The sequence below is a fragment of the Synchiropus splendidus genome, chromosome 3, assembly GCF_027744825.2.
Source record: "Synchiropus splendidus isolate RoL2022-P1 chromosome 3, RoL_Sspl_1.0, whole genome shotgun sequence".
NCBI lineage: Eukaryota > Metazoa > Chordata > Actinopteri > Syngnathiformes > Callionymidae > Synchiropus > Synchiropus splendidus.
The window spans coordinates 17265064-17280128 of record NC_071336.1 but is presented as its reverse complement, the minus strand read 5'-3'; the positions used below and the strand labels follow the sequence as shown (position 1 = coordinate 17280128).

At 44.3% G+C, this 15065-nt stretch overlaps 1 protein-coding gene across 2 annotated transcripts; it reads right to left on the bottom strand.

Annotated features, from left to right (window-relative positions):
- Positions 1-211: 211 nt before the first annotated feature.
- On the bottom strand, positions 212-14705 carry corin (corin, serine peptidase). 2 transcript variants are annotated; one of them, XM_053859856.1, is made up of 24 exons: positions 14628-14705; positions 12065-12215; positions 10113-10403; positions 8446-8557; positions 8273-8377; positions 7179-7384; positions 6992-7105; positions 5645-5752; positions 5160-5270; positions 4955-5077; positions 4780-4887; positions 4457-4688; positions 4162-4304; positions 3980-4087; positions 3793-3906; positions 3602-3712; positions 3366-3489; positions 3154-3282; positions 2664-2713; positions 2355-2541; positions 2128-2290; positions 1819-1927; positions 1241-1374; positions 212-1160 (listed from the first exon to the last, which is right to left on the bottom strand). In XM_053859856.1, the coding sequence occupies exons 1-24, from the start codon at positions 14679-14681 to the stop codon at positions 978-980; spliced, it is 3270 nt and encodes a 1089-aa protein (XP_053715831.1). In that variant the 5' UTR covers positions 14682-14705; the 3' UTR covers positions 212-977. The 2 variants fall into 2 exon arrangements, with proteins under 2 accessions (XP_053715831.1, XP_053715832.1); XM_053859857.1 differs by having other exon boundaries at positions 7179-7381.
- Positions 14706-15065: the final 360 nt, after the last annotated feature.

Below are 15065 nucleotides of genomic sequence, written 5' to 3'. Positions count from 1 at the left end.
GTGTAGCATCCGGTCAAATGGTCCTTACAAGGATAGTTTTGGTCCCCATAAAGCAGGATAAACAAGTAAGCACACACACACATACTAAAAAAACAAAACAAAACTCAGACTGGACTGCGTATAGATTTATTGTGGCGACAGGAAGTGAGAACCCACATTTTCACAAACACACAGAGTTCACCTTCCTATACTGAACAAGGAACGACATCTGAATAAGAAGTGACACCACACCTGTCGAAGGTCCTCACCACGCACGGACACACAACTACACACAGCTCATGGCAACAAGCCTAACATAGAAAAAGCAGTAGAAAAATACTCTTAAAAAAAAACAAAAAAAAAACAAAAGAGTCACTTGGAATGTTCTGGAAGTCTCGACTCTGACAGACAGTACGAGATCTCCAGAGAAAACTCAAAGGTCAACAGAGGGATTAACACAGATGATGTTCAAATCAACATTTCGCACCGATCCCTGCTGGACCTGTTCAACAAAACAAATGCTTGGAGTTGAAACCGAGTGAGAGGCAACTGTTGCTCAGCTGGGCTGACTTGTTACTGCCAGTGTGTTGAACATGGGAACAGAAGTTACATTACATTACAACGTTTACTGTTCTGCTCTTCTGTTAAGTACAGGCACCTTGGAGTGAAGCATTGTGGGAAGTGGAGTGCTCAAGGGAGTCTGAGCTAGCAGCATCAAGATGGATGTTGGTGAGCTCACGCAGGTTATTCAAAATCGCTGAGAAACCACCGCCTCGTAGCAACACACAAAATATGACTTGAATAAATGCAACATCATCGTAACAGTAGTGTGTTTGTCATCATTTACAAGCTAACTATACACACGGCAGCTAGCATCTGAGGGCTGTCAGTGAAGGCAGAGGCACAGTTTGAGACACTGGAGGTGGGCAGTGAGTGGCGATGACATCACTTCCACCTGGAATGCTTGCTACAGGGAAGCAGGAAGTGGCACGCGGGCGTCAGTCGGTCAGGTACGTGTGGATGTATATCTGCTGCTGGATCCAGGGAGTGAAGTGCGTGACATTGCTGTACACTCCGGGGCCCAGTACCTTACTGAAACACACACTTCCCCATGACGTCAGCCCGAACAAGGTCCAATGACTGTTGGGCTCCTGACACACCAGTGGGCCGCCGCTGTCGCCCTGCGTGGACATGACACGCGTGTTTCAGATGACTTGCACAAATGTTGATGCATTGAATGGAGAATTGTGAAGACTGTTACCATGCAAGAGTCGACGGTGCCTGCATCGTAACCAGCGCAAAGCATTCTGGGAGTGATGGTCTTCATGTCAAAGTAGGACTGACACTGAGAGAAGGAGATGATCCGAACTTCACCTTCCTGCAGTTTAAAGGGCACTAAAACACAAAGACTTTATCAATACAGGACTCTTCGGAGCTATTATTCAGATCTGTATTCCTGCTTAAACATGATCGAGATCATTCAACCAGCTTCATTCTGCTGGACTCGGACTGTGTTTTTTACACTTTATTACCGAGTTTGACTCATCGAAGCTCAGTTGTCCACAAGACCTGACCCTGAGTGTGTGTTTGTGGGAACCAATTATTGACAAAACACTATCCTTGTTAGAACTTTGTGGGGACATTTGACTGGAGCCCACGTGGTTAAGCTTCAATTTGAGGAAGAAGCCTTCAAGGGGTGGGGGCTTGTTTATCCTGCCACGTGGAGACCAATTCTTGTGCATTAAGACCGTGTGTGAGCAAGTTTTCGTTGCGTGAGAGAAATCTGAACCCCATCAACATACTGTCCAGGCCATGTTGGATTTCTCTTCGAGGACTTACTCTTGTTTCCCATGTGACCCCAGCCAGTGATGTAGCAGTAGGAGTCGGGCAAGGGCAGCTGGTGAGGTCTGGGCAGGCACACTGGTCTGACAAAGTCGCTTTCCTCCACCTGTCATTAACACACAAATACTCATCACACCTTCATCTCCACCGGTCCTCTTAAGGTTTCTATCTCTAAGATTTGATATCAGGATCCAGAGCGGCAATATATATATATATATATATATATATATATATATATATTTTTTTTTTTTTTTTCAGTGTTTGCAGTGTTTGCTTGTACAAAACTAACCATTCAGAGTCGCTCACCTCCGAGTCCAACTGCACCACACTGATGTCATAATCCACCACCGCCCGGTTATATCGTGGATGTACAATGATAGAGCGCACCCCACGGGTTTGGCTGTGGGGTCCCGGGTGGTCCAAGTTGTTGATGCCCAACACCACCTTCCACAAGTCAGCACTCTCCCTCCTGAGGACGTGGAGTCATTATTCACGCTGTGCTTTTATCCCCACAGATCCGTGTCTCCTCTCACCCCTCAAAGCAGTGTGCCACAGTCAGAGCCCACTTGTGCGCGATGAGGACGCAGCCACACACGTGTCCGCTCTGACCGCTCTGCAGGGAGCACTGCCAGGGCCACGCTCCATGTCTTGAAACCCGACCTCCCAGAATCCTCTTCTTTCTGTGCGGATGGAGAGTCAGGGCAGGACGTCTGCCACAATCTAGCGAAGACAAACAACGTCAGCTTCACCTGTGTGTCCAAAGCCTTGAGCTTTCACAAGACTGGATAATGTATCTGAGCATGAGTTAGCACTTTAAAAATCACAAGCTGAGATGTAATTACCCTCTCTGGTGCAGAGCAGTGAAACTCTCCTCCTGGAGTGACACGCATGGCTGCAGACACACGACATCAATCATTCACCTGATCCAAGATGAATTGTCGAGAAGCAATCAAATTTACTTCACGCGTTACGTAGCGCCCTCTGTTGGCCAGCGAGTACAGAACATTGTTGCTACGCATCACTTTAGAATAGAAAAAATAAAGTTTAATCTAATCTAATCCAACAAAGTGCACCATATTCTTTTCCTGTCCGGTCATTTCATATACAATGCTATTCAATTCCGAACTATAAGACACATTATTCACAGTATTGGATAGAAATCATTCCCAGTATAGGATAAGATGACTGGAGATTTCACATATCTACCGGACGTGAAAACATCAGTGCATTCTGACAAGGAATCTCAAATGAATGAAACTTTTGTGTGCTTCGATGTCAATAAACCTATATGTGGACTTCAGACTAGTCTCTTTGTAAGTCAATGATGCTGACCTTCTCTTCTCCAGACGAGCCTGTAGGGCAGATCCGTTCCTCATATGCCACTCTGGATGGACATGAAGCCAGCGGCGACGCCCCGGAGTGTCAGGCTGGTCGGGAACCATTGAAATAGATGTAGGAACCCTTCGGACAAAGACACGGTGAGAAGAATTATCGACAAAAACATACCCGTCTGTGTGTGAATGTGTGTGTGTTACTAACCTTACCCTAGTCCCAGCTGGTTGCAGGTCAACTGACTGAGCTGGTGATTCCACTCGTCGGCGCACACCTGATACTCCGCAGCCGTCTTGAACACCGTCAGGATGGAACCAGACTGATCTTCCAGGGACACTGAATGGGAGGAGAATTACATTTTTTTGTCAAAGAGCAAGATAATTCAGTCAATAGATGATGTGTTCACAAATGTATTGTTTATTGTTAGTATCTGTGTGCAAGTGTTTACCACAATCCCACTCATCCGAACTGTCAGAACAGTGTTTGGTCCCGTCACACCAAAGTGTGCGGTGGACACACTGGTGGTTGTTACAGGGAAGCTCATTGTCCCTGCAGACAGCTGCAGAAACACACAAAACGCTGCTGTCAGAAAACATATAACTTCATTGTTGTTTGAAGCAGAATTTCTGAGACGCTCACAGCAGTTTGCCTCGTCCACCAGTTGGGGGCAGTCTGGAAATCCATCGCAGATCATCGTGGGTTTTATACACACTTTGCTGCCGGGGCACTCCCACAGAGCACGCTCCACACAGCCTGACAGAGGAGCATTAGACACTGGTGTAGCTTCTTATCCATCCAGCTTTTCAAAAATTTCTGCTTGTCATACCACAGTTGTCCTCATCGCTGTGGTCGTCACAGTCCAGGTGTCCATCGCAGCGTTTGTTTGCCAGGACGCAGCGGCCAGAGCGGCACTTGAAGTGGCTCGGTGAGCACTCTAGCATGACATGAAGGGAATGAGATTTTGGCTGGACCATCTATGTTATGGAACCAAAGGGGTCACACACACACCATCGACCCCCGCCACTGGCAACAGACATGTCACATTAGCGCCCTCTTCAGGAAACTGGTTACAATCGGAGTCGTCGGGCCACTGTAACCCCACAATGCCGAGCACCGACTCACACTTCTCCTTGGCATTACGACACATCGATCTGTGGAAAGAAGAAGATTCTGCCTTAAAGCGATTGTTGTGTTTAGGATTGGATGATTCATAACGGAAACACATTAAGTAACATTTATCACAGGGTTGAAAAAGTAAAAGGTCTTCAAGAGTTTAACTAGCTATCTGTGTCGGTGGTTTGACCTGCAGGGTGGGACCCTCTGAAAAGTGACGGGGTCACACTTGGGAACCAGCAGCGTGCAGGCGTAGAACATGAGGTACTGATAGCAGCCCGTCTGGACCAGAGCTGGAAACAGCGAGGACTCCCAGGACACGGAGCTCTCCCTCTGGGACAGGTGGCCAAGGTAGTTGGGGTAGCTGGTCAAGTTGTAGGGCAGATTCATGCATAGCTCCAGGCTGATCGGTTCACACGGCGCTGAGGAGCACAGACGGACACGGACCATCAGGACAAGGGAGCAGGAGGGGGATTCCTACAATGTTAGTCATTGTTTATCGTAAAGACCTACTGCAGTTGTTGCCATTTCGTGGGTCACAGGGTGTGTTGGTGCCACCGCACGCAGACGTGCATGTATTAGAGATACAGCTCGGTTGTCCAGGCAAACACCCACCCTGAGCTAAAACCCACACAAAATCAGAATCAGACTCACAAATTGAAAAATGATAGGTGGAAAGAGATCTCACATTGCTCTCGGCTGCAGTGCTCTTCATCACTGCCGTCCTTGCAGTCATCCTCACCATCGCAGCGAAACGCAGATGGGATGCACTGACCGTTTCTGCACTCCAGCAGCCCCTGACTCTTACAAGCTGGTCACAAAAAGACAAGAATTTTATCGAAAGCGCGGTAAACTTTGGATACACTGAAAGATGAAGCGACATAAACTCTCACAGCAATTGAGCTCATCACTCTTATCCAGACAGTCGTGGTCTCCATCACAGATCCAGTCCTTGGACACACAGCGACCGTCCCCACAGCGGTGTTCACGAGACAGGTCACACACTTGAACACACATACGCATCGTCACGTCTTTCAAAGGCGACAGGAATATTAATGCAGGTCGTACAATCAAGCAACAGCATCAGACTTCTTCGTTGGAAAAGCATGAAACAGAATGATAAGCTCACTGCAAAGGTAAATTCTCAGGCTCACTTGGCATCACATAGAGTTACTGAAGAACCAGGAGTTTATTTTTCTTTAATAAAACGGAGGAGATTGTTTGCATTTGGAGGTGAGCAGGTAGGAAGCCTGCCCTACACCCAAATACATACTGGTCCTCAACCAATTTCAGAGGACGGTTTAGTGGCAGCAAACAAAACTTAACATTCACTACTCAGTTCAATGCAGCAAGTGCTATGGTGTGTTTGTAATCTCACCACAGCTCATTTCGTCGCTGAGGTCTCCACAGTCATCGTAACCGTCACACACCAGTGCAGGAGGTAGGCAGCGCCCCGTACTGCAGCGGAACTCTTCGTCAGAACAGACTGAACACAGGAACACATGATTATTGCTCTGCTGGTCTACACAGTTCTATCTATCTATCTATCTATCTATCTATCTATCTATCTATCTATCCATCTATCAATCTATCTATCTATCTATCTATCTATCTATCTATCTATCTATCAATCTATCTATCTGTCTGTCTATCTATCTATCTATCTATCTCTCTCTCTATATATACTGTGTACATATACATTAGGGGTGGGAATCGATTAAAATCGTGTGATTAATTAATCTCAATAAATCGCAGTTTAATGATATGAGAAAATTTGCCACATTTTCCAATTTGAATGAATTTGGTATATTGCTGAATCAAATGATGGACCCATGCATATATTTAAACAACAAAATATTGTTTATTTTCAGTTTGACAATAGCACAATAAATCACGATGGTGGCTATATTCAGGTTTTTATATCACCTTATTCAAACTAAAGCTCTTTTAACGTCCTAAAAATATTTGTATAAGAATCTCAATTTTATAAGAGTTTCAAATGGAAACCCTGGTCATTGTGTAGTGAAAAACATCCCTGAACCAAAGCAAACAGATGCTTTGGTTCAGGGATTCCTCCATGTTTGTTGTTGTTGTTATCATCCTAGCTGCCACGTGTCTTGTGCATCAGTGTGATCAGTGGACCAGGATCTCCAGCACTTACAAAGGCTCCTTGTTGTTTGGAGAGCAAACAGTTAAATTAAATTAAAACCAATTAAAATGTTTAAAATATTTTCACGAGTTAATCCAAAGTTAAAGTCCCACCATATATATATATATATATATATATATATATATATATATATATATATATATATATATATGTTGCTCCTACAGCCAGTTTCACATGTACTTGTTGGCTTGCCACCTCATATATTCTGCTTCATTTCAGCAAATGGAACATGTATTCTCTTGGAGTGCTTAAGCGACTCAAACCTCCTTTTTAGGGTTTCGGTATAGTCAATCCAAACATGTCGTAAATTCCTATCTATGCCTGACTGCTGGCGCGTTTACCTTTCAGCACAGTAAATGTCGCCAACCAAAGAGAGCTAAAGATCTCTCTTTACGTTCCTACTTTACAGTTTCCTTAGATGTTGTCATGACAACTCCTTTACCATCTCACATCCGGAAGGCCTCACCGCCGTTGGCCAATCAATCACCCCCTATAAAGGTACCATGACAACGGGCTGCGAGTGAAAGAAGTTTACAATGGGCACTGTTCCCTCACCACAGTGAGTCTCGTCACTCCAATCGTCGCAGTCGTTGTAGCCGTTACAGACTAGCTTCTGCGGCACACAGATCCCTGTTGCGCACAGAAAGTGATCCTTGCCGCCGCAAACAGCTGTTAACCAATCACAGAGGAGATGGTGGTGAGGGCACTGTCGAGCTAAAAACAGCAGCAGGTGTTTACTCACAAAATCTCCCTTTAGTTTGACGCGGTGCATAACACGCAGGGAAGGCGGAGTCCGAGCCTGCGGTTGGTGATGTCCCAGACGTGATGTTAGGGAACTGGGAGCAGCGTAGGAAGTCTGGCCAAGAGGCATTAAACATCTGGAGGACCGGCTCACAACCATCCTTTGCAGCCTCACAGAATGAAGCGCAAGGCAGCACCACCTGCCTGCTTTTAAACGCACACACACAAAGAAACACGTGTGTCAGAATAATAACCAGACAGATTCCTGAAGTCCACCCCTCCAAGTGCAAAGGTCATGGAAAGTTGAAGCAACTGATACCGAACAAGTGTTTGCATTCTGCCTGTGTGTGAGTTATTTCTGGTCACATACACAATCGTGGAAACACATGCGTGTACCATCCTCCAATATACACCCACACACTCGCACACGCACGCGTCTTGTAGCTGTGGAGACATCATGGGCTCAAACTCGATCTGGGGTGCAGTAAGGAGCCTCTACTCAGCAGCTGCTCTAGTTTCCTGAACCTCGTCCAGATCGAGACAGCGCCAGTCACAGTGTGTGACGGCTGAGTCAAATAAACAAAGTCATTAGCGTGAAATCAGCTTTGAACGTTTGGGTTTTTTTGAGGTCCTGTGACCTTGGACCTACAAGTTGTAATCAGTTTATCCTGCAGTCTTAGCAAACACTGCTGCCTCTCAACATTCCCCAGGCCACTTGCGCATGTTCAAGACAGAGACAGACAAATACACAAATGGAAGATCGAGAGTGGGACAATGTAAACATTTTTCAAGATGCTTCTGAGCAATAAAACACGCATGTGACACACACTGTATTTACACATGACATATAATTTTAAATAATCCTCAATTTAAAGTCGTAACTTGGCCTGTATATCCCCATGTTGTGACTGTCGAGAAAAACCTTCCAGTGAATATGACAACATAACAAACGCTTTAGATGCAATTTTAAATCAGCTTTTCCATGAGAACATTGATAATAAACACCAAAGGGGAAAGAACCTTGCCATCTAAGCGGTAAATTAATATTAGACTTGTATTAAGAAGTGTGTCCAGACAATCGACGACATGCTGTACCTGCTGTGTGTGCTGTCGCTGTGGAAACACTCTGGCAAAGCCAGCGAGCAGCCAAACAGCATGATGTGTCTGTAGCAGGACAAGCGATTGAGATAACTGAAAAACCTGGGAACACACAACAACACATACCTTTTATCATATGTCTGAAGAAGTTTTACATCAAGTGCTCGTACCTCAGCAGCATGTCCACTTCTGAGCTTTTCACAACTGCAGCGGAGGAGGACAGCCATGTTTGGTTGTAGGGTAGCATGTGACATTGGGGCTCAACGATAAGCTGGCAGCGACCTGGAGATAGACAAAGGAAAACAAAGTCCTTTAAGTGGTGAGAGGTCATACTGACAATCACCCTGCGGTTTTATTAGGGGATGAGAAACAGACAGGGTGCGTGAATATAGTATAGTATAGTATAATATAATAATACTATAATATAATATATATAATATAATAATAATATAATTCCTAACATTGCGTCCTCGTCTTCTTCTTTTGTTTTTTTCCCTTGAATTCTGTTCCACGTCAGACTGCTACCTAAAGTCAGATGTCGACGGACAGTTACCCTACGTGTCAGTGACAACCTCCAGCGTAAAGACACTAAGGCACATGTGGGCAAAGTGCGGCACCGGGTGCAGCAAACGGCCCTCTGCCTGTATTTATGATGCCTCACAAGCAAAATGACATAAAGCATAAAGCGAGTCGTTGTGACACATTTGACTCCAGTTCTTGATTTATCCGGGTTTTGCCTCAAGTATTAAACATGCTTAATGAAACGGGTATGAGGTCACGTCATTGTCACTGCTCATATTGTATAAAAATAAATAAATAAATAAAATTGATTACATTTAATCCTTCAGTCTTTTGGATAGATGGTCCTTAGCACTTGTCACATGATATAATATGGATATAATAGGATATAATATGGCCCCATAAAATGTTATTGCCCATCCTGCACTAGGGTGTTCAGACCCAGGACACACACACAAAATAAAAAATGTGTTCATATGTCTTCTGGCTGATGAAACAATTAATTTACAAATAGCACATTAAACATTCAGACTAATACAAAACTTTCTATGCTTTCCAAGAACTCCAAAATACATGCTTTTTTACAGCAGTTTTGAGTTAAGTCAGGCCTACGACTGCCCAGTTCCACGTCTGCATGCACCAAGAGCTTCATAAGAATGTTGCTAAAGGGTAGCAAATGTAACAAAGGTTAGTGAACAGTACAAAGTAGTGGTCCACAAAGCTACTAAATCAAGAACAGCATGGCAATGAAAAGTATGTTTCAGGATTTCTGCCAGAAGTCAGCTGAGTCAAAGGCAAATTTATTCTCTGCCAAAGAGCAATATGACCATTAAGTTTAAAGCACTTCGCTACCATTTCCTGGTAAGAAATTACAATAGGACAAGAAATATATTGCTAAACAGCATTGTCATCATTCAAACCATCGCTATGAATGTGTGGTCGGAACTTTCAGCGGGCAGGTGTCTGCTGTAGGTCCGACATCTCCACAGCTGTATGAGGATGTCGGACACTCATTAGCATTCACCTCGGCGATACGCAGACGCAGAGAGAGGCTGAAGGACAACGCAGGGGAAAGATGAGGAGAATTTCTAAACAGCAGCTGAACAAATGATCCATCATTTCAAATACAGTCCATCCAGACGACAAGAGAGGACATCACACTCCACCATCCTGCAAATGCAGAGAGGTTTGCTATTGATTGATCGAACAGGACGTAACAGCTAAGTGAAGGGCAGACGAGGATTTGTACTTTGCTCTAAGTGATGATTGAGTGACTGGAGAAACTGAATGATCCAGGGGGTTTAGTTATAGTCCATACCTGTGTCAGGACCTGAGGTTGTGCTGACCGGCCAGGTGGTGCTCAGTGAAGTCAAAGAGGCCAGCCAATCCGACGGGGTTGTGACGGACCAGGTGGGTGTGTCCTGAGAAGAGGGAGCTGGTGGGGTTGTGGCAGACTTCACAGCAGGAGTGCTGATGTCAGTCGGAGTGATGGCAGTGGTGTTTCCGCTCTCTGAAGGCAAGGGACTTGTGCTGTTGCTGTGGTAGCTAAGTTGGTTGTCCGCGATGGGCTCAGGTGAGGGGAGGGGCGCTGAATCTCCAACAAAATTTCCTGAAAACAGGCAGGAAGGAACGTTTTGATTAAAAAGCAAAACTCTACAGCACTTGAATTTCAAGGTTTTTTTTTAATAATTCCAAACTGTCTGTTCAGAAAAGCCCAGATGTCCTGTCCAGGTCGCAAGAGAATCTGAACCCTAGTTGGAGGAATTCAATCATCTAGGGGCTCGTTCACAAGGATGGGAAGGACGGAGTGTGAAAGCTTGTTCAGGACATCGACACTGCTGCACCTCTGTATAAAGAGAGGTGAGTTGAGCTGGAAAATGGGTGGAAGCCACAGGACATACCCAAGACCCAGAGGAATCTGAAATCAATGCAACAATGTGGAGGAGGCGTGATGAAATTTCATATTTTCTATCATGTCACAGAAGGAGCTGATAAATATCAGATAAAAAAGTGCAATGAGTACAAAAAACATCTCACACCACCTGTGCATCGTTTCTCAACAATGGCGTTGCTGAGTCACAGTGAGTTGAGTTTCATTCACAATATCCAGTAAGTGTCTGAGAATGACCACAGTCCCGGGAACGTTACTGCATTGTGGGTTTACTTGCATCTGTGTGTAAGTCATGTAAGTCAACGACTGCTCAAGTTCCTATGATTAGTCATTCTGATTTGGTTACCATGGTGACGCAGACAGACTGGTATATTTACGCACAGGCATTCACGGTAACGTCAAATTTGACGTCATCAAATTCAGAAGCACAGGAAAAATTACACAAAGGTCACAGTTATGAACCACTGCAAGACTTGGGGAAACTCAAACGACAACCAGGTTGGGTCTGGTAAAGTCAAGGTCAGCTGAAGTTCTCGGTCCGATGAGTGAGATTTGAAGGAAACCATCCTTGCATTGATAAGAACCCTCAGTGTAGTGCACATCCCCCTGCGACCGGAGGATTTCAACAAAGAAGGCCTTAAAAAGGGCATAAAAATAAGGCGGAATTCAGATGTAACTGCATCGTAAAGGAATGTGAACCTTAAGCAGACGAGTAAAACTGCAGTCAACCTCTGGAAAGCATATCAATCAGATGAGTGTGCGTAAGACCACCAACTCTAATGTCAAACCAGACGCAGCTGGTCCTCAGCATGACTGCACACAAGCAGCAGTGAGAAGCACATCTCAAGAGCTTCCGCCTCCAGATCTTTAATGGTGAGAGACGGCTCACGCAGAGGTTTACAAAAAGCAGCTGCACACAAATCGGAGATGAAAGACAAGAAGTGGAGCACTGACTGATGTCATTACGTCAGATTTATTTGACTGCTTAGAGATAATAAACACAGAAAGAGGAGTGTGTGACGAAGATCAGGGCTGAGGAAACAAGAGGGTTGCAGACCAAGAGCTTTATTACCTGTATAAATATTTGGAATTCTTTGCTTTCACCCAAACTGTGTTCTGGATTGGTTGAGGGCCCTCTATTGCTGTCATGGTGATGGTGAGGTATGACACACTCGCACCCACACGTATGAAGTGTGTGTCAACTCACCTCCTCCAACAGTCTGTTCTGATGCTATTTGGAGGGTTTTGTTTTCCTCAAACTTCTCACAGCTGAGTTGGTTTCGATTTGGATATTATGATGAAAAATGATGACCAAAAAGGCCAGGTATGGAGTTTTCATTGGGGGGTTCTTCAATGCGACGGCAAGGGTGACGCCTTACCGGTGATGGCGAGGACGAGCAGCAGCAGGCCAGCCAGCAGACTGACGCTGGGCACCAGGATGTAGAGGACGAGGCGCAGGTGATTGTTGGATCCAAGCTTGTGAGGACACGCTTCCCCAGTCATCCCTGTTTCAGGACCTTGAGCTGGACTCTGGAAGCAGCAATCACAGTCTGTAGTCGACACCAGCTATCGACACCATGAAGTCAGCCAAACCAGCTGAAGTAGTGACGGAGGGAAAAAAAAAAGCTTTGACAAAGGTATGAAAGTGCACCATGTCATAGGAAGCTATTCCTATGGAGCAGATGAGCATCTCTATTTCTGCTGGACAAGTTATTTTTGCAGACATGAAGACACTTGACACCACAGCAACAACACTCTTTAAATACTATTCTCGGACCACTGACCCACTGTCTTTCCACAATCTGAGGTTTCCAATAGTCCACAGGGACCACCAACCCACTGGGCTATCACAACACTTATTTGAAATGCTTGACCAGAAACACCAACCATCTGTCAGATATATAAATACATATATATTACTGGGAGGTCTGAGGCGAAGTCAGTCCTAATGAAATGACTCCACACGCACTACATTTGCTTCTTTTTCTCTGATCCACAGTGTCTTAAACCGGCTGTTTTAAACTTACCCACCAACACAATAGATTATAACAATGTGATATTTTAAATACTTCACAGATAGAGGAAACTGTTCCTTTTTTCCCTCTAAGCATCTGGTGTCATTGCATTTTAAAGAAGTAACTTTCTGAAGAGTAACCTATGTAAACTCAGACTGGCCTCCTTTGTAATGCGTGTTTAACACATTGGAGATATTTTGCTTTACAATAGCAGCACAAATGCTTAAATTCTACTCACAATAATTGGTGTTATCCTATTTTTTCAGGTATTGTGACTTCCACTTGATATCCCACCATCCTCTAAATCACCCTTTTCCGCAACAGACATTCTTCGACTCAGACCCAACTGGCTGATTTCAAACTGTCTGTAAAGTTGACAAAGTTCAAGTTGTATTTTAAAAACTACGTACAGAGGTAGCCATAGACTCAGACTTCACACATCGATTCAGTTATCAAGGGTCCACTTGCATTCGTAACGTGATTCAGTGTGAGCCATAGCATCACTCAGTTCTTGTGTGCTTTTTTTTCGGGAGACTTTAATCAGACTATCAGGGGTGTTGGCGTTATCAAGCACTTAGCAATCGCTATTGAAGGTGTTAGGCTTATCAGGTTTTGGCTTTAAATATCAGACATGCTGTTGGTAGGAACGGGCTCCCAGTTGCCAGTGCCGTCACTCCTCTGGACTTCACGTGCTGATACACTAAAAATAATCAGGTTACATGCACTTGCTAATGGATGCTATCACCTAAACCTGAGACTAAAGATACAGTGGCGGAAAAACGTTTTTGGACAGCCTTGAAATTTGACACTGTCTCAAATATTATCATGAAAAATCCTGGAAAAAAATGTTTTCCGTGATTTCAAAAGGTGTGGCTGCCTTATACGGACACAAACAAATACACATTGTTTATTGATGAAAAAGCAGCAAAAAATAAATAACATAACGCAGTAGAATGCGTGAGGTGTTCGAAAACGGTCATTTTTTATTCTCATTTATATCTACTTTTTGCTCCATTAAAAGCCATGGCCCACAGCCATGGGCACCATTTTTAGTAGAATTTTGACTATTTCATTTCCGGGCATTCACTCTTGCTCCAGGTAACTTTGCTGCAGGAGCAGAATTACAAGGGGAGTCAACGGGTTTTGTGAAGTGGAAGAAAAATCAAGACAGTTCAAAACCCAAACCAAGATCCAAGGCTTTTTTCCATTCACATCAGGGGTCTCAAACTGATCTGCAAAAGGGATGTTGTGGGTGCAGGTTTTTGTTCCATTTGCAGATCAGTTTGAGACTCCAGTTTGACAGCTACCAGTTACTCAGAGTGACAAAGCAGACTGGTCCTAGTCTCTGAATCCTCAGGACCCTCTATATATATATGTGTATATATATATATATATATATATATATATATATATATATATATATATATATATATATATATATATATATATATATATATATATATATTTTTTTTTTTTTTTTTTTTTTTTTTTTTTTTTTAACACCAACAACAAAAAGTTTTTTTTTTTTTTTTTTTATTAAACAATGTACAGCTGAATGATCTAAATCTATTGGTGTGAAATTTAAATGAAATCCCTTTATTCATTCCACTTAGTCTTTTGTCCCCCACCCATTCTAAGACTATTCCAAGATTGAAATTTGAAAACCTTAAATTTTCAGTGCTGAAATAGACGCCTACACGCACAGTTACTTGGAACAATTGAAATTGAGTGGGGGAAATTATTTTTTTAAAGAAAGAGTTAATAACATAAATAACTCCTTCAGCCATCACCGTTTGCTCGGTAGTTGGCATCACCCCCTCACGAAAGAGTGGCAGGACACCGGAGGACAGCTCGGGACATGAGACGGGACAAGGACAGACCGGAAGGACAGGACACAAGACAAGATGGAAGAAACATGGAGACTCACCGGTGCTCCGCTGGAGGTGACACCCGGGCAGGTCTCTCGCTGCGCGGACAACATGACCCGGTGCAGCCTCTGCTGAGCGCGAGACCATAGCTCTGTGCACCGGCGACAGCCGCGCGACTGACCCCGCGAGCGGCACAGTCTTGACTCCGCCCCTAACGCCCCGCCCTCCGTCTCTAAAGACACGCACGCACGCGGCGCAACTTATGTCCATCTTCTGCACTGGTCTTTCACCAGCATGGAGACCTGTCTAACACATGAGCAAATGTTGATCAAAGAGTTTAACATCGACCAGGTAAGTTTGCAACCTAAAGCTCACTGACACCACAGAACCACACTACCAGTTGAAACAACTTAAATATGTGGGGGATTGACTACTGCAGTTCTGGGGCTAAAAGTATAAAAAATGGCCGATGTGAAGAACAATATAATAACTCGAAT